This window comes from Uloborus diversus, chromosome 5, assembly GCF_026930045.1.
Source record: "Uloborus diversus isolate 005 chromosome 5, Udiv.v.3.1, whole genome shotgun sequence".
Classification (NCBI taxonomy): domain Eukaryota; kingdom Metazoa; phylum Arthropoda; class Arachnida; order Araneae; family Uloboridae; genus Uloborus; species Uloborus diversus.
The window spans coordinates 177564455-177583554 of record NC_072735.1 but is presented as its reverse complement, the minus strand read 5'-3'; the positions used below and the strand labels follow the sequence as shown (position 1 = coordinate 177583554).

Sequence of the window (19100 nt, the reverse complement as noted above, 5' to 3'; positions counted from 1 at the left end):
GCTCGTCCATGTTACGGTAATTTGCTCGTCCACGTCATGATAGTTTGCTTGTCCATGTTGTGATAATTTGCTCGGTAAAATGTTCTTAAAATTGAAAAAGTTAAAGATCAAAATCGAATTTTGGAAACATCGCTTAGAGATGCGCATCCCCATGCTACAAACTAATTTTGTGCCAAATTTCAAGAAAATCGGGTCGAGCGATCTAGGCGCTATGCGCGAAACAGACATTTCGATACAGACTTTCAGCTTCAATTATTAGTAAAGATAGGCCTACTACACAGGAGGCAATTTAGTTGAATCAACTTTCGAAAACGTTGCCTGTTAGTTAGTTGACTGACGTTTTGCTTAGTCTTCACACGAGGCAGCTTAGTTAAATATTTTTTTCTTCTAATAAGCCGAATTTATTCTAGCAGCTGCTCCACAACACTTTTAAATCTGAACCGAGTTGATTCAACAAGTTTACTCGTGCGTAGCGCGAACGCTTGGCGATGTCTCGAAAATTTGAAGCAACTAAAAAGTTGATTCAACTCATCGAATGATTATAATAGCGTCACAGTGCCAGCAGGGGGTGCTCCCCCCCCCCAAGAGCAAGGGTGCACCTTCCTAAATATCGCGAAAAGCTCTCCAAAAGCAAGAGCCCCCAAAAAGAAATATACCCCTCAAAACACCTCCTCCTAAGAATTTCAATGTCAGTCCTATTCCATGACCCCCCCCCCATCCCTTCATGTGGGTACCCTCTGTACTGGTGTGGCAGTCACATGGGGCACAGTTCATTGTCGTGTGAAGAAAGCAGTGATTCCTTCCACCTTTTCTACGAGTTTACACTTAAACCGTCCGTTCGAAAGCTTATTTGTCTAAGTTGACTCGTGTGGAGGAGCATTCAGCATCCCGTATTTAGTTGGATTCTTCTACAGGGTGAGCACAGATGGACTCTATTTTCAAAAAATAATACTTTTCGAAACGACTGCACATGCAGCGTCAACTCTTAGAGAAAACTTTAAGGGGTGTTATAGGGGAGGATAAGAAGCAAGAATCATAAGGAAGATATGGTCGCAAACGCAATGCTGACATGATGCATGCACACAAAGCCAGAAACTGATGGATGCAAAACAAGTCACAAGTTTACGACACACAAAACGATTTTACACAACATTTTAGCTTTAAAAAAAAAAAAGGTTTGAAGCGGTCGAAGAAATTTGCGGCCTGCAGATGTAATACACGCGTAGAAATGACACATCACTCACTGCCAGCGAGCCTTTTCGACAAACTTTCATCGATCTCTGCATCTTTGCTGCGACGATAACTTTTATCAACTGATCTAAACATTACTTAAAAACTAAAATGCCTTGTGAAAACGTCTTTGTGCAATAAATTTGTGACCTGTTTTGCATCCATCAATTTCAGGTTTTGTGTGTATGTAATTCGTCAGCATTGCATTTGGGACCATGTGTTCGTTTTGATTCTTGCTTTTTATCTTTCCCTCTTAACACCCTTTAAATTCTAGCAAAAGTTTTATTTCTCAGATACAAATGTTCGATGTGTGAGCCACTTAGAAGACAACCGTCCTATATGCAATCCAGCTCGTTCTACACTTTCCATGTGATTTCTTTTTATGGTGTTACGCCAAAGACATTGTTTATCGACCCATATGAGACCGAAAACACTACTGAAAGTTCAAGAACGCGATTGTGCAACATTACAAACCATTGACAGAGTGATGCTCCAAAATGTGTGGAACGACCAGATTAGATTTTGTCGAGTAACAAAAGATTCCAACATTGAACATTTGAAATGGAAGCGGAACAGTTTTCACAATACGCCCACACATTGCACATTGGTGTTATTGAACTTACTTGGGGGGGGGGGGGGGGGAGAGAAACTTTGCAAATTTCTCATTGAATTCGTGTATCAATGTAATATGTGCAGTAGTTTCTAAAATAAGATTTTTTGAAATTGGGTCTCTTATGATCAGGGAGGGTTACAGATCACCATTTAGAAAAGAGAGGGGATGCCAAAGAATGTAGGGTATTGGGGTACGAGAAATTATTGAAATTGCTTTAGTGTCAATAAAAAGTACAAATTCTGTCGAGAATGAGGCACCTAGCAGGGCGTAAACATTACTAATTAATTTCATAAGCAATGGAAAGAAGTAATACCTCAAACATTTACTCCTAAAAATGGTGTCGTGTGCCCCCCAGGCTGGCAATTTGGGGTGCGCTGCTTCACTTTTCCAACTGTACCGTAATTTGTTGCGAAGGCCTGTCCTTCTACAGTACACACATGCCATAAGGACCCGTTTATATGGTAGGCATTATATATTACTATACAACACTGCTCACCAAGGGCGCCCATATAGGGGGGCAAGGGGGGGCTCGAGCCCCCCCCCCCTTAGAAATTAGAATCTCCTTGCTTTTAGTACTTTTTTTCTTTGCAAAAATGTAAATCTGGAGGCACGGCAGTGCCCCCGCCAAGTCGAGCGCGAAGCAAACACTGCCGTACCATCCTTTACTGGAACCATTTCGCCGCATTTTCAGACTCCTATTTGAGAACCTTCTGATGAGACCAGCACGCAGAAATTTTCGTCATCCAGTAAGCTATAATCACATACTTAAAATCCGAAATTTCAAATCTGTAGGTCATTTAGTTCCGAAGTTATGCGAAAGCAAAGTTTCGCATTTATGACACTCACTTCACTCACTCACACATGATCATCAAAATCGAACTAGTACTTCCCATAAACTCAGAGAGTTGAAATTTGGTACAGAGTTAGGGTTTAATGGCCACACAAAGGGAAAACTATAAAAACTAGGCTAATCAAAGATATGGAGTGACCCTGATTAGAAAACACAAGAGCCCAACCAAACTATTAGGGATCGACATACAGCCTTTACAAAAAATATTCAACTTGGTGGGCCGCTTCATTTGATGTCAAAAATCGAAAGTCTGAAGTATCTAATGAAGAACCCTCAGCTGGTCTCAGCCTCAGCTGTATTAGAGATATGGTAATGCCCCCTTCTACTATTGGTACATAAAAAAATCGACTGTCATTGTAAAAGTCCAGCGTAGTGGGACCCATCTTCCAATTTAATCTAGCATAGCTTTAGTCTACTCGAACATTACACAAATTAAATGTTTCTACAAAAAGAAGTGAAATCCCACCAAAAACATTCTGTAAAAAACTAGCCAAGTCTCGATGGAGCTGCTTGTTTATCTCTAAAAAGTAATGAAATCTAGAGAGTCATGACAAGTCTAAGGTTCCTTACTGCGATTTCTTTATTATTATAGTTAATGTTGTGTGACTTGGCCGTTAAAGGGTACACAAGGGTACAAAACCAGGTGCTCCATGACACGATTGCACCAATCTGTCGCCAGAACCGCTACCCATCGACGATGGAAAATTGCCACTTGGAAAACGTATAAACAAAATTGACTTGTACCCACTAACGTATAAAGAATGTTTAACGGCCAAGTCACACAACATTAACTATAATAATAAAGAAATCGCAGTAAGGAACCTTAGACTTGTCATGACTTTGTCTAGATTTCATTACTTTTTAGAGATAAACAAGCAGCTCCATCGAGACTTGGCTAGTTTTTTACAGAATGTTTTTGGTGGGATAAATTTGTTCTCCAGCCATTAATGAATAAGTAATTAAAAATGTCAAATTTTAATGACTCTAATCTGTCCTGAAATCTGTTTCCATGGGGAAAATATCCTGCTAAACCATGGTTAAAATATCTGAGCCCCCCCCTTAAAATTTTGCATATGGGCGTCCATTGCTACTCACGACGTAATAATCAAATGTACTTTTGTAACGGCGAACTCGCCAGCTATGTACCCTTCGGCTACTCTACTATCTTCTCTGCATCATGTTTTATAGCATGTTTTTTTCGAATTGCTTTGTGCTTCTATGTCTGTTTGTCAATATGTACTGTAATTGTCTGTGATCATGTTTGTTTGTTTGTATGTGTGTGCATTGTTATATGTTGTATTTTGAAATGTATAGGTTGAATGTTTAAAATAAAGCTTCGGGGGTCCTAAACTGGTTAAATCATTTAGTGATAGGTATAGTGGGCCCCCGGAGAGTGAAGTGAAGGTTGGCATTAGGCAACCATTCACAGCACAAAAACACATTCACACAAAGAAAGGACAAGGACAGGAGAGAGAAAGTACGTCCATGCCCGAGCCAGGATTCGAACCCGGACCTTCCTGCCGATTTTCATGAATTTTGGCTCAAAGTTAGTTTGTACCATGGGGGTGTGCACCTCGAAGCGTTTTTTCGAAAATTCGATGTGGTTCTTTTTCTATTACAATTTTAAGAACAAAACTATCATAAGATAGACGAGTAAATTACGAAATTATCATAACTTGGAACCGTAACATGGGTACTAGCCAATTGACGAGAAAATTCACCATACATTATTTGTAAATATACAGGCGAACCAAAAGACCTTTTAATTTTTCTATTACGGGCAAAGCCGTGCGGGTACCATTACTAATAATAAAGCTGAAAGTCTCTCTTCGACGCGCATTGCGCCAAGACTGTTCGGCCGCTTTTCATGAAATTTGACAGAGAATTGATCTATAGCATGGGGTGTGCACCTCGAAGCGACTTTTCGGAAATGCGATTTTTTTTTTTTTCAATTTTAAGAAAATATTACCGAGCAAATTATCATATCGTGGACGAATTAATTACCAAATTATCATGACGTGCAACCGTAGCATGGGCAAGTTAATGAACATAGCAAATTGGGGAGAAATTCATCACCCATTATTTGTAAATATACAGGCGAACCAAATAACCTTTTAATTTTCAACAACGGGCAAAGCTGTGCAGGTACCTCTAGTAACTAATAAGTTGAAAGAATTTCTGCAATCGTTTACATTTTACTCACAAATTATTAGAATACAATATGAATGGATAATATTGTCGATGGTTTAGGGGGGAAGGGCACGACCCCATTACTTCCCATGTTTTCGGCCTTGTTTGTTTTTACCTTCTATTGTACACATATGTTTCGGGGTTCTAAAGAACACCTTTTTCGCCAGATGAGGCTGTTTTTTTTCGCATTGAAAACATGTTTTAAACACCTGTGCGTAATACTTTTTGTACTTTTGTGCGTCTCAACAACGTCGCAAGTAATAAAAGTATCCATTTTAGAATAACATTAAAAATATACTTTATCATACTTACATTTCTCACGGTGGAATACGATAAAATACAACTGCCAGTTATAGATTCTTTGCTCTATCTAAAGTAGACCAGATGACCCAGATATAAGTATGTTGATTCTGAAATATTGCACTATCTTTAGTGTTCATATTCGACCCGAAGAGCCTATTTTAATGAAGCGGAAAAGGAACATACGCTTTCCGGCGGCATTATCAACAAAGGAAATGCGTGGAATACCTTCTCAATACCCAAATTCACTCTAGTTTTGTCATATGTCACATTCTATCAATAACAAAAGGAATGTTTGTTACTCTCCAATATGTCTATGTGGAGATAACTTGCTGCTAAGTGCAATTTCGGGTCGTAGCCTTTATTTACTATTTGTTTTTAAAGTGTATGAGCGTTCTTTTGTGATGCAGCTCAAAGTTTTGTAAATGGTTCTTGGAATATTTGTTGAAAGAAAAACCTTATTTTTAGCGAGTGAATTCCAAGGTTTGGATACCATTGCGAAATACTGAATATGGGAGTAAGCGTTATTTTTTTTTCTCCGTTTTTATTCATTACACCTAATGCATTTGTTTCAATATCAGTTTAACTGTTCATGTGTCTAAGTTGAAATCTAGAAGGCTGTAAGTACGAGAACTTTCTAAGGTCTATTGATTTCTCTTCGAACTCATAAAAATGCCTCCTAATTTTTTTTTCAGTAGAGCGCTGCACTCTCTCCCTTTTAAGACAACCTTAGATACCCGCTGCCCTCTTTTTCAATGCACTCCTCCTTAAAACAACACTTGTTAAGAAAGCAAATCTTTTCGTTTGTTGCTGTGAGCAAGATTTCGTAAGCTCATATAGAAATAAAGCTCTGTATCCCAGGATACAAGGGAGCTGGTGATCGCCCACTCTTGCCCCTCCCTTGAGGGAATCCCCACTAATAACACTACGCCAAAAAAAATAACTTTTTGTATGAATCTCGATAATAAGTCAACTCTTACAAATTTTGCGACGAAAAAAACCCGAATATGTGAATGAATATTTGTTTATAATGTCGTCTTGTTTTCAAGAGGCACAAAAATACATTGGAGAAAGATGCACAGAAATCACCCATTAGTTTGAAAGTAAATTTAAACAGAAAAAAAAATCCTGTTCAATGAATAATTAAATAGGTTTTAAACAATGTTTTTTTTTCCTTAAAGCAAGTGTTGCATAACGCTTTATTTTCGATTGCTTCTTTTACGTCAGAGAGGGATCATATCTTGTAGTAGTCCAGAAGTATTTGGTGAACATTAACTCACCTCCATTGCAGAGATATCTTGGAGAAACCTTTTTCCATGCTCAGCCCTCACAAGGTCATAGTTTTTGTATGACAGTTTTTAGGCATCTTGAAGGAAATGGCGTTTCAGAGACCTATACTGCATAAATTGGCACAATTTCTGTAAGAGTAATTTTGACCAACTATTTTTAGTTCTAGTTTCTCTGCTGTCTAAAAGTACTTGTAACACACCCTTGAAGGCTTTCAAGGTTTAACTTCCCCTCCAAAATTATTATAAAAAAAAGGGATCTTCATGACTCTGCATATTTGAAGTCCCCCAAAAAATTCTCTCCTTAGCCTTAGCTTCAATATATCCTGGGAATTTCTTATTCTCAGCAGCTTTGTTGCGAACCGAAGCAGAAAACGTTTTACACAGATTATTTTTCCAATATTGGCAATTTTAATGTGATTCAATGGTTAACTCTCTAAATATCGCCATTGTGACCAAATTGAAGCCAAATTAAAAAAAAAAAAACGCCAAATATTTCACCAAGCTGGCGACAAAACTTGGCGACCAAAAGCCTAGTGATATATCGCCAAGTGTCCGAAAAATTATAACACCACTTCAGTTTGCATTCAAATTAACAATGATTTTCCCCAAAAAAGGTTTAAAATATCCTTTTTGGAACGTCCGAATGCAACCAAAAGAGAAGGTGCACAACTAGATCCCACTAGGAGTCTACTTGCCAAATTTCAACTTTCTTACGGCATACCGTTTTTGAGTTATGCGAGATACGCACATACAGACGTCACGAGAAATTCGTTGTAATTAACTCGGGGATTGTGTGTCAAAACGGATATTTCAAGCCTCCATACACTCTTAAGTATACATATACATGGGGTCGGGTCGCAAAAAAAAAAATAAATAAATAAATAAATAAATAAATAAAAATTAAAAAAAAATTTTTAAAAATTCAACATTTATTCGAGGTTGCAAAATGGAAATTAAGGCCGATTTTTGAGTGAAATTTTTCTGCGAATACAATACTTCCTTTACTATGTAAAAAAACTGAAAGTTGTAGCTTTATCTTAAAATGAAAAATGACACAAATTAATATTTAAAACACATTATGCGAAAGGAAAATAGCTACAAATATTCCGCTCTGCATGAGAAATTACTGCAGGCATTTTTTGTCACTGTGTTCTTACTAAGAGGGAAAACTATGGGGTGTGTTACTTCTGGTCTCTGGTGATAAAAAAAAAAGTTCCCATTTGTGTGCCATTTTACGTCCATGTGTGGTAATTTCCGTAAGGAAAGAAAGTCAAGAACTATGCAGGAAGAAAATGAAAACGAAAGATTATTCTTCGTTTTCGGAATTAATGCACTGGTGGCTTCAGAGCGTGGCAACATTGACGAGCTGCTCTGCTTACCGCCAAAATTTACAAAAAGTCGCTGGAAAGAATGGAATGCAGGAGCTGAGCTCCCGTGAGTTCCTATGCAAATCAGGCTCTGCTGGTATACAGGCACCCCGATGGGAGGTCACTGGGACCTTCGAAAAATTTCCTTTTTTGGCAATTTTTATCTGAGGCCAAATTATCATCATTCGGCCAAGGGCGGATCCAGATAATGTTCAAGGAGGGGGGGGGGGGGAACGTTTGTTTTTTACTCTCCTTTTTGGAGCTTTCTAAAAACTTTCGAAATAGTGTCCTGAGCCCCATCGCTTACCGTTAATAATCAAAGGGTGTCTTATAGTTGTGTTTCTTTCGCAAAATATCCAGGGTGAACTTTTGAACCTACCCTTAATATCATCTAAAATCGTCTAAAATTGAGATTTTAGAATTTCAACTTCTGAAAAAATCCTGTAGAAAGTTCCGGTCCCTATCCCCAGAGTAATAAGAGATGGGGTACGTTTGCGTTTTCAAGACTTCAATTCAGGAAGAATTTTCGGGGAGGAGCTCCCTTTCTTCTAGCACCATCGAAGATTATGTAAAATTGCGCTTTTGGGACTTGAACATCGAAAAGATACCCCGTATCGCGGCTGAAGTAGAGGGGGGGGGGGAATTGCCCCCTATTGCCCCTCCCTTGTATCCGTCCTTGCATTCGGCAAAATTTAGAGTTTAATTCAGCAAAATGATCATCATTCGGCAAAATTGTGGCTTTATTTGGCAAATTGAGAATTAATATCAAAATTTAAGTTCGGAGTGCCCCTGCTGGTACATGATTCATATGTCAAGTGATTACGAAACTTTATTAAGATGCAAACACTTTCTTCGTATTTCGTGCTTTCGTAACAAGGTTACTATGCAATGTCTCACAAATGGCACATTTACAATATGTGATTATCCTGTTGATAACTAAGTACTCTGTTAGAGATATGGTAACACGAATATAGACGATAAGATTCTCGTTGATTCATTTTATCAATTTAATGGTTTGTTTACCTCTACTTGTTGAGTTTCTTTTATTTTCCAACTTTCTTTATTAAAGCTTAATACTTTTACGAGGAACTTTTTTTTTTTTATAAAATAACATGCGCAGCAAAAATATAAATATATTTTCGCTGCAACTAAATTACATCTCCCGGCCCCCTCCAACGTTGTTGAATTCAGTTTCCAGTTAAACTGGTAGAATTTTTAGTACAAGAATAAAACTGCATCAAATTTTCGTTAACTCTCTCAGAAAAAAAAAAGTTTAGTATTGAGCGCATAACACTAAATTTAAACTTTTTTTTTGTTGTCGGAAGTAATTTAAATGTTTATAATGTCGATGCTCTGAATACGAATTTTCAATCCGTTAATTTCTGTCACCTCAGGTTTCATTGCGAAATTAATGAAAACGTATTGTATAATTACGTAACTTTCATGTCAAAACGTATTCATAAACCTATTTTTTTAAAGAAAAATAAACTTTAATGTTCTTGTTCACGATAAACGGAATGTTATAATTACTCTTTGAACAAAAAAATTATACTCATTACCGTGCCCCTCATACCTATCACTGGATCATCTGAAAAAAAAAAAAGTTTTTAGTTTCTGCGAGTAACGATGTCGATTATCATTTAAAAAATTTATCATTTTTAAAATTTCCGCATAACTTTAAAATAGCACTTTTTTTTTAAAATGAGAAACCGGTATTTTTATTTGTAAGTGATGTGAAACAATTGAGTAATTTCTTGAACAAAACGAACTTTACGTTGTTACCCTGAAAAACTTATAACTAATAAAATCATTTTGGTTTCAGTTGATCTAGTTATGAGAGGCACCGCAATGAAACTTTTTTTTTTCGTTTTAGAAACCCGAGGAGAGAATCACTGTCAATAGCCGATTTCTTATAAAAATAAATGAACATTTTGCAGAATACTCTTCAAATGTCACTTTACTACGTAATAGCTATCGAAATAATATACGAGGTCTCCCAAAAGTCCTTGACACTTATTCGAAATTCATAGAAAAGCAACAATGAGGTCGTTTCCAAAATTTTAAAGGTATTTTTTTTCTGAAAGAGCATGCTTAAAACCATAGCATCTAACCTTTTTTTTAAAATAATTTGTTTAAGATTAATATTTTTAAAAAATACTTAAATCGGTGCGCTTTCATTATTTACATTTCTTGCCGATGACATCACAAATTATGAAATGCCATTCAGTGTTGCCATTCACAGAGCAAAATGTTTAATTCGCATCTTTACTCACGTGTATTGCCAACGATAGGGTTGATAGCAAGCGTAGAGCGCATTGTTTAATTCGCTACTTGATTATCATAACGTCGAAACGCGATAGGAAGATGCGCCAAAGAGCATCATTTGTGACGTCATCAAGACCACGCCTTGTTTGTAAAATCGGACATTTAAAAAAATTAATAAAAAAATAACTGTTGGGAAAATGAAAGTATTTTCTGGGTCCATGTTTTTTTTTTTTTTTTTTGCTTATTCTATCAATTTCAGTGACCAAAAAGTACTACTTTTGACTGAAGGAAACAACCCCATTGTCGTATCAAAATGCGGGATGCACCATAATACTCAAGTTTGGTTCAAAAAATATTTTGACGTCGTATAAATTTTAAAAAAAAAGTGTAATTAAAAGTAATTTAGATTGACGCTTGTATTGTCACAGCAAGAAAAATAAATTCTTAGTGTGACGATACTGTGATTACTTACAGTTATATTTTCTTTTTTTTTTTTTTTTTTTTTTTTTTTTTTTTTACGAAATTATCAACTTCTTGAACCTGGGGAAGTATTAGGAGCAAACCGCATATTGATGAGACAATTTGTTGCGTTTCTGTAAATTTTTAAAATGTGTCAAGGACATTTCGGACACCCTGTGTATTAACTGTGTCGTCAAAACAAATATAGAAAATCTGCTGTTTTTGTATCGAATTTAAAAATGGTACCCGATATGAATTTTCTAGCTTCGAATTTCATTTCACACGCTACAAATACCCCCAAAACATTCAAACCTTGGAGGCAACAATTTGATTGCAGATTAGAGTTATTATTACCTCAATAGGATTGTTTCCGAAATTTTAACCTTTTTTTCTGAAAGAGCATGCTTAAAAACATAGGATTTGACCATTATTTAAATAATTTGACAAAATTTAATATTTTTTAAAAATTATTTTAATCGGTGAGCAGTTTCAGTTTACGCTTCTGCGCATGAAATCACAAATGATGAAATACCATTCGCTGATGCCATTAGCACAGAGCGCAATATTTAATTCTCTTCTTTACTCACATGTACTGGCAACGATATGGTTGATAGCTCTGAGTTTGAGTGCTTCCTGCATAAGTATTATTCATTGCTCTTAACATACAAGTAATCGCCAAAATGCCAGCAATCATCAAATCTAGTCTTCATTTTTAATTTTTCAACAATATTCTTACTGTCCACCTCTGAGAAGTTGAGCTATGGCCTTGAGAAAGTCCATTTCTTTCAAGGGAGAGCAATCAGTAAGAAGAATTGTTAGGCGCAGAGTTAGGCTGCCATTGCAATCCTTTTATTGGCGAGAAAATCCTACTGCTTGCAACTTCTTACTTGAATTATATTGTTCGCCAAATGGGAAATAACACTGCAAACTAAATCCACAAGTTCTTAAGACAGTTTTCCTCACCCCTATTTCAACAAATGGAATCGTTTAATCGGTCGGGCAGCGGAGTTCAACTTGCCAGAGATGGACAGTATTTCTTTGCTTTTATTTGCTGTTCTTTTTATTGATTTGTTTGTTGATTTTAAATTTTTACAGTATGGAGAGCGTGGATCAGGATTCCGTCCGCGTGGAGAAGTCCAAGACTTTGAGAAAATCCGCGACAGGTGTCTTCAGTCCGGAACACTTTTTGAGGACCCGGATTTTCAGGCCGAGGACAGTTCTATCTTCTTCAGCCGATCTTGCCCCGGGGGAATTCGGTGGAAGAGGCCTTCTGTAAGTTATGTTCCTCGTGTTTGTTAACAGTCTCAATTATGAATATTTTCCCTTGTCCCTTTACTTTCCAAATCAAAGTATTGTAATAATGAAGCATTCCCAGTAAAATTTCAACTTAAATTTTCATTTCAATCACGCTTTATTCTGTTTTGAGTTGTTCTTTTCGTAGTATTAGCGTACATTTAAGTACGAATATGTAGGAAACCAAAAAACCTACTTTGACCAGTTTTGTCATTATATCTAGTATGCACATGTCTGGCAAAGCTGAAAAACGGTCAGTCGCAGAATTTTGATTCTTCGTACATAGGGCCAGAAGCATCCTCTTTAGTCAAATTAGATGTTCGAAAAAGGGCTGGTTACTTTTTTTCCCAATTAATATTGATTTCAAGTCATTTTTCATGTGAAGATATTTTCCCCAAAACACCACATTCATCTACGTGAATACTTCGATCAAAAGGCGAAAGTTGATGTCGCATATTTCTATTACTTTTTCATTTAGTTAGTAAAACATACGTAAAACAGATTCTCTGTGTCTGAACACTTTCTAATGCAAACGCCTCGATATTCTGAACACATGTTGATGGTTCCAGCGAATACACGCGCGTGCATTACCCAATCTCCCTCTATAATGAACACCCCTATTTATCCAATATATTATCCAATGAATGTTCAGAATAGCGATAATTGATTGTATTACGTACTTCAATAGGCGTAAAAGGAAGTCACGTATCGTCAACACTTATTTGTTTGATTTTTTTTCTTGGGGGGGGGGGGGTATTCGCACATTATTGTAAGTTATGATGAAATCCAATAACAGTTACAAAAGAAGTGCAGGAGTCCTATAGTTATCAGATCTCATTTACATACGTAAATAGTTCAAATTCTTGTCAAATTTGTAAACATTTGCCTATTTTAGAAAGGAAGCGAGGGAACTGAGTTCCCATGAGCTTTCATGCAAATTAAGCCCTTGGTCAAAACTAATGTAAAGTGTTAAATCGCACTTATAGAAGGAGCATATGAGCACTACCTTGTATAAGGAATTAATTTTCCTTCCTTATTTTGCTGGATCTGTATTTTTCTTTTTCCCCCTTCTTTAGGAAATCTGTGATGAACCCCGTCTTTTTGTTGAAGGAGCTTCCAGATTCGATGTTGTGCAAGGCGAATTAGGTGAGCTTCTCATTCGTGTTACCGTTTTAAACACTTTTTGGGGCAAACCTATTCGTGACGGAATCGGAAAGGCTACTCAGATTCTAATCTCAGCATTACGACGCTGCCAAGTTAGGTTTGCCCTAACTATAGTTGGGCATGTTTGGCAAATGATAGATTAGTTTCTCATCCTTTTTCTTTTATGGAAATTATGTAAAACTGTCTTAATTCTAAATAACTCTCATGTAATAACATTTAATGTAACAATATGCATATGATAACACTGTATAACGTAATAATTATGTATCATATAATAACGTGGAAAATATCACAAATCAATTGTTGGCCTTATAAATGTCATATGGGGGTTGGTTTAAAAAAACTTTTATCTGCCTGCCTATCAACCTATTATCTGTTTATCCATCCAAAGCAAAAGTTATGACATACTTATTGGGAGGTAAATTACACCTAGAAGGAATGAATTTTGGATAGAAATCCATAGAGTGGAAACGTCAGGAATAGTGGCAGCTGACCAACTGATGCAACCTGAAAAAACACAAGACAATAATTAATGAAAGACATTTATTTTACGAAATGAATAATGATTAGCAGAAACGGCGGAATAGATGAATACACCTCATAATGTTGCAACAGACGCTCGAAATGATCACAGTTAAGGATGCTTTTTTAGAGGCGAATAATTTTGAGTTGAAAAAAAATCAGGGAAAAAAGTTTCAACACCCATGAAATCGACTTTGAAAGAATTTTGTGGGCTTAGTATTTGAATATGATTTTGGCAATCTGAATGGGATTGTGGCAACCACTGCTGTTTCCAGCTTTACGTAATCTTGAGTCCTAATTTGCACACACTCTTTGAAGTAAATCTGATGGTATGTCGGCCATAACTTGCCGAATGTCGGCTTTCAAATGTACAATTATTGCTAATTTCCATGGGTTGACATGCAACGTTACAAATTATCTTTGAAAATAATATAGAAACGTCAAATCGCGCGAACGGAATAGCTAGTTAGCAAGTCCACTCCTTGAAATCATTCCTTTCACAAATGAGGCCGCGAAAAACAAAAGGATGTCAGTGGAGTGGGCTATTTAAAAGTTACGAGTAAATCGTGTTTAAATTTCAGATCTTAGGTAGGTTTTCATTGGAATTCTTTTCTAAAGGAAATGTCCATCTACCAATAGTTCTGATCATCTCCAAATTTTTAATTTTGTCACTTACATCCCAACGGCGGTGGCCACATGTCTGGAATCATATTCTAAAGTGAATGGCGTTAAATTTTCTTTTAGATAAAGTCAAGGCCATGGATATAAAAAGCATTTGGTTCTGTTTCAATTCAACTCCCACAAGTTTAAGAAACTCAACGTGGTTGACCATGTCTGGCAATCTGTGCTCTGCTGTCTAGAACGTTCGCATTATTTCTTCTGTTGGAAACCTCTATCATATTTTGCAACTTTACGAACTGTTATCGCCTAGTACAGCGATTTCCAAATTTTTGAAGGTTGAGTAACATATTAACAACTATCCCTCTGAAAACAAAATTAGCTATAATGTCAACATTCGCTGGTGAATATCACGTTAACGCAACGAAAACATCGGTGAAAGACCGAATATTTGCGGTGAATGTTGACGTTCACCAATTTTAGCCATTTCAGTCAAAAATACCAGCAAGCTTTTAAAGATTGGTCTATTTTCGAGTTTCTCAAAAAATACCTGACTAATTATTGTTTAACTTTTGCCACATGATTAATATGCTTGAGCTCTCACTTTCTGGTAAAAATTAAATCTCGCTTACATTCAAGGGACCCACAGCAAGTTGAAGAAGCAATTTTTTTTTCTTTATCATTCTATATTGTAAAATGCTAGAAATAAGCTACAAATTTCAACTTTGTCTTACTTGCCATGCAAAATAGTTTTATAGGGGCTGTCTAAAAATCATATCACTGTTTTTAAAACATTATTTTACTCCCCTCATACCCTCCGCTTTGTAAAATTATGTCACCTTTCATTTTACCCCGTTCCTCTCCTCTTGTCACACGTCTGTGTTCATAATCATATTGTTGTAAAAAAAACCTTTATTTCTACCAAAAATCTGTGTCATTTTTCTTCTTGACACCTCCCTCCCTCTTCTCACTAACTGTCACATCTTCAATTCTTTTCACATTTTTCTGTCTCCAAAGTGTGACATCATCTGCGTAAGACCCCTATGGAGTTTCGCTAAAATATCATCTATACTCACGAGGATACAAGCATTTCTTTATCTTTGCTGAGTAATAAATGATCGCCGAATGTGGTACAGTCGAGCCCATCTTATTGGAATGTCGGTTAAAAGATCACACTCAATGTAATGAAATTTTCAATGTACCAAACCTTTGTAATTTGTAGTTTTTACCTGATATAATGGAATCGCATATTAAAATAAATTTTCGTGGCAAATTGGCAACTCCATGAATCGGGTTCGAATGTATTATAATTAAGTTGGTTTCTCTAAAAACGAAATGATATGCTAATTTTAACGATTATAATTTTTTGTATTGAGTGTCGATTTTCATTTTACAGGTGACTGCTGGTTGTTGGCTGCCGTCGCCAACTTAACACTGAACGACGCGCTGTTTTTCCGTGTGGTACCGAATGACCAGTCTTTCGTGAAGGATTACGCGGGCGTCTTCCACTTTCGTTTCTGGCAGTACGGACGATGGGTGGACATCGTGGTGGATGATCGACTACCCACCTGTGGAGGGAGGCTGGTCTTCATGCATTCCAAGAACAACAACGAGTTCTGGAGTGCGCTGCTGGAGAAGGCCTACGCCAAGTAAGCACTTGATGCGCTTTTCAAACTTCTGAATTGATTAGTGATTAGGATTCGTTATTGAAAGCTTTTTTCCTCTTATGCTGGCGTTATCCTTTTTGTCCTCAATTCCTGACATTTGAACGCGAGGCTTCATTAGAGTGGATGACCTGAAAACAGAACAGGGATAATAACTTGCGTACATGTATGCGAGTGTAAAAAAAAACTGCTGAATAAGAGTAAGAGATGACAAAGAAAGCCTATTTAAGAATAGGGCTTGCACCACCACGTGTTTTGAGATGACTGTAGACAGCAGCGTCGTCCGACAAGCCATTAGTTTGTGACTAAAGAGGAGCTATGTAGTGTTATGCAGTTTTCAGCGGCCGAAAAGCGGTAGGAATTTTTGCAGTGCATAGGCGAATAAAAATGGTGTACGAAGAACACTTACAGCTAGTGACTCGTGTACAGGACAGGCATAAGCTCTTTTGCAAGGGAGTGGAATCATTAAAAATTTGACCTCCCCCTTGTCAATTTCACCTTGTCTTCAGGGACTCTTTGGTGAATGAAGTTCACCAGATCTTCCATGCAAATAAAGATGACATCGTTAATCTCCAGCCTGACGCAGGCTTGTCAGACAACACTACCAGGGGATCGCTACACTGTAAAAAAAATCGGAAACGTTTCTGAGTATATCGTGCAGCTGCGGTTCATGAAATTTTCAAAAACGTTTCTGAGTATTTCGGAATTCTCTTTCTGTAATGTCCGGAAACGTGTCTGAGTATTTCGGAATCCTCTTTCTGTAATGTCCAGAAACGTGTCTGAGTATTTCGGAATCCTCTTTCTATAATTTCCAGAAATGTTTCTGAGTATTTTGGAATCCTCTTTCTGTAATTTTCAGAAACGTTTCTGAGTATTCTGTGCAGCTGTGGTTCATGAAAGTTTCGAAAACGTTTCCGAGTATTTCGGAATTCTCCAAACAATTTTCAAAAACGTTTCTGAGAATTTTGGAATCCTTTTTCCGTGATTTTTTCTAAAAAATAATTCTTTACTACAGTATTGCATGCCATATCAGTTTCAATTCTTTCATATCTAAGAGCAATGAAACAAGCAATTTTAGAATCATTCGTGGATTTTTTTTTCTGAATTTCTAATGACAAATAGCATGGTTAACAGCATAACATATGCACAGTTATAAGTTTTTGAAAATTTATGAAATAATACAGTAGTTTCATTCATAATCACAAAATCGTCGGGGAAGGGAAGGGGAGTACTTTCTCAAAAGTGGGATTGTTTGTTAAACAATATTAAAATTCAGTTTTTCTCTCAATATTTTCAAGACAAAATTATCAACATATTGTATTTTTAATGCAGAACTTAAAAACATATCTTGTATCAAACTTGATAGCTTTTATTTTCGGATAAAATTTGACAGAACTTACCTAAACTTTGCATTCCGAAATTCGTTCACGTCAAGTCAATTTCTTTGACGAACAAAGTGTACCGAAAAGTACCAACAGAGAAATTGATGAATTTAAATATGACACCAAAGTCCCCCTGCTGGAACCATTCGGGTTTATTCTTCTGTTCTTGCCCTTTTCCAGTTTATCACAAATATAGATACTTAATCAAAATAGGTTACTGATTTAGAGTGTGCGCAAAATGCATTATATATTTTATTTATTAAAACATTGAACTCTATTACATGATTATTCCATTTCATATATACGAGAGTCCCCCCCCCACACCATAAGAGTGATGGTGCACCCATAAAATGATATAAAGCGCCCCCCACCTTAAAAAAAGCAACCCCTTGAAAATGTCAATGGCACAGTCTGCGTGGTGAACGCCCCTCGTCTTCTCACCATATGTGCATTGCATATTAATAACATAGTATTTAAAAATTGATCACTTTTAAAACGATGACATGAAATAATATTACTTTTTATTTCAGCATGTAAATGCAGCTGTTCCATTTTTGCCACTGACTCATTCCTCCTGACTGTCCTACATTAAACTAGTATATCCACGAAGGAAATGTTATTTTCGGAACTAATGTCAAGGAATTTTTTTATTGTTAACCACATTTAACAAAATGAATAAGCAGATGAATTAATTTCATAACTATGTTCTTACTAATAGATAACATGGTCATTTTCTAATGGTATAAATATTTTTAAATGAATGAATAAATTATAATAAAAAAAGATAAATTATACCGGCACATTTTTTGTGAAGCATATTACAATACTAGAAAATATTTGCATTACCATATTTCTAATGAATTAAACAATTGATTTTTTTTTCTTTTTGAACCAAAATGTATGTACATCCAAGTGTTTCGAAATAACTTTTCTGTGATTGCTTCTCAAATATAAATCTTACTTCTTTTGCGTAATTAATCAGTTTCAGTTGGTTACAACAAATAGTACACCGCGCACATAGGTATGTAGGATAACTTTAAATTAATTCGATAAACCCAAAAACAGTTACAATTGGAGCCTCATCAAATGCAAATCAACAAAAATATAAATGTATATAACAACATGTTTTAAAATATTCATTAATACTTACAAGTGAACATGAGCGGAAGAAAATCTAAGTACCTCTATTGCAACTGAATAAGTAATCCAAAAGGTTTCGTTTCATTAAGTATAAACACGGGTGTTGAAACTATTCACGCTTGAACACACAATATATATCTAATTATGGTCGCATTGGAAATTGTAAAGAAGCAAATGGTTATTAACTATAATAGCTGCGTACATCGTCTAAAAAATCAAGGGCAGTCCAAAATGCAAAGGCGTAAAATTAGTTTCGACACATTTTACTACTCTCTAGACATGAAATAACAAGCAATCCAATGCTAAACAGTTGCTGACTGCAGCAACCATAGATAAGAAAAAAAGAAGTTCTCATTATTTCCGACTCATTGGCGCCTGTGTTGGATGGATGAAATAGGTTTCGAAGCGTTGCGTCATCACTTCCGCTTCTAGATATCTTGAAATAACAAAAAGCTTTCTGAATATTGAGGAGTTCGCTATTGGATGAAGGATTCCTACTATTTCGGAAACGTTTCCGATATATCTAGAAACGTTTCCGAAATTCGTTACAGTGTAGTTTAACCAACGATTTCATTCTAATTCTAACCGCGACAAAATCTTCGTTGCTGACTCTCTGAACATGCTAAGGCTCTGGACAATTGAGGACTAATTTATCAAAAGGGAACACATCTATTTTCTAAAAATGTTCAAAAGGTGAGAAAAATGAATTAGGGTAAGAGCAAAATAGTTTTAACAACTTCTCTGGGTACAGAAT

The 19100-nt window shown here is 36.2% G+C and overlaps 1 protein-coding gene across 1 annotated transcript in view; it reads left to right on the top strand.

Annotated features, from left to right (window-relative positions):
- Positions 1–19100, top strand: part of LOC129223295 (calpain-A-like) — a 93418-nt gene that overhangs the window by 3190 nt on the left and 71128 nt on the right. Inside the window, 3 exon segments of the mRNA XM_054857861.1 lie at positions 11659–11835; positions 12933–13002; positions 15557–15809. Of these exon segments, the coding sequence (XP_054713836.1) occupies positions 11659–11835; positions 12933–13002; positions 15557–15809 (500 nt within the window).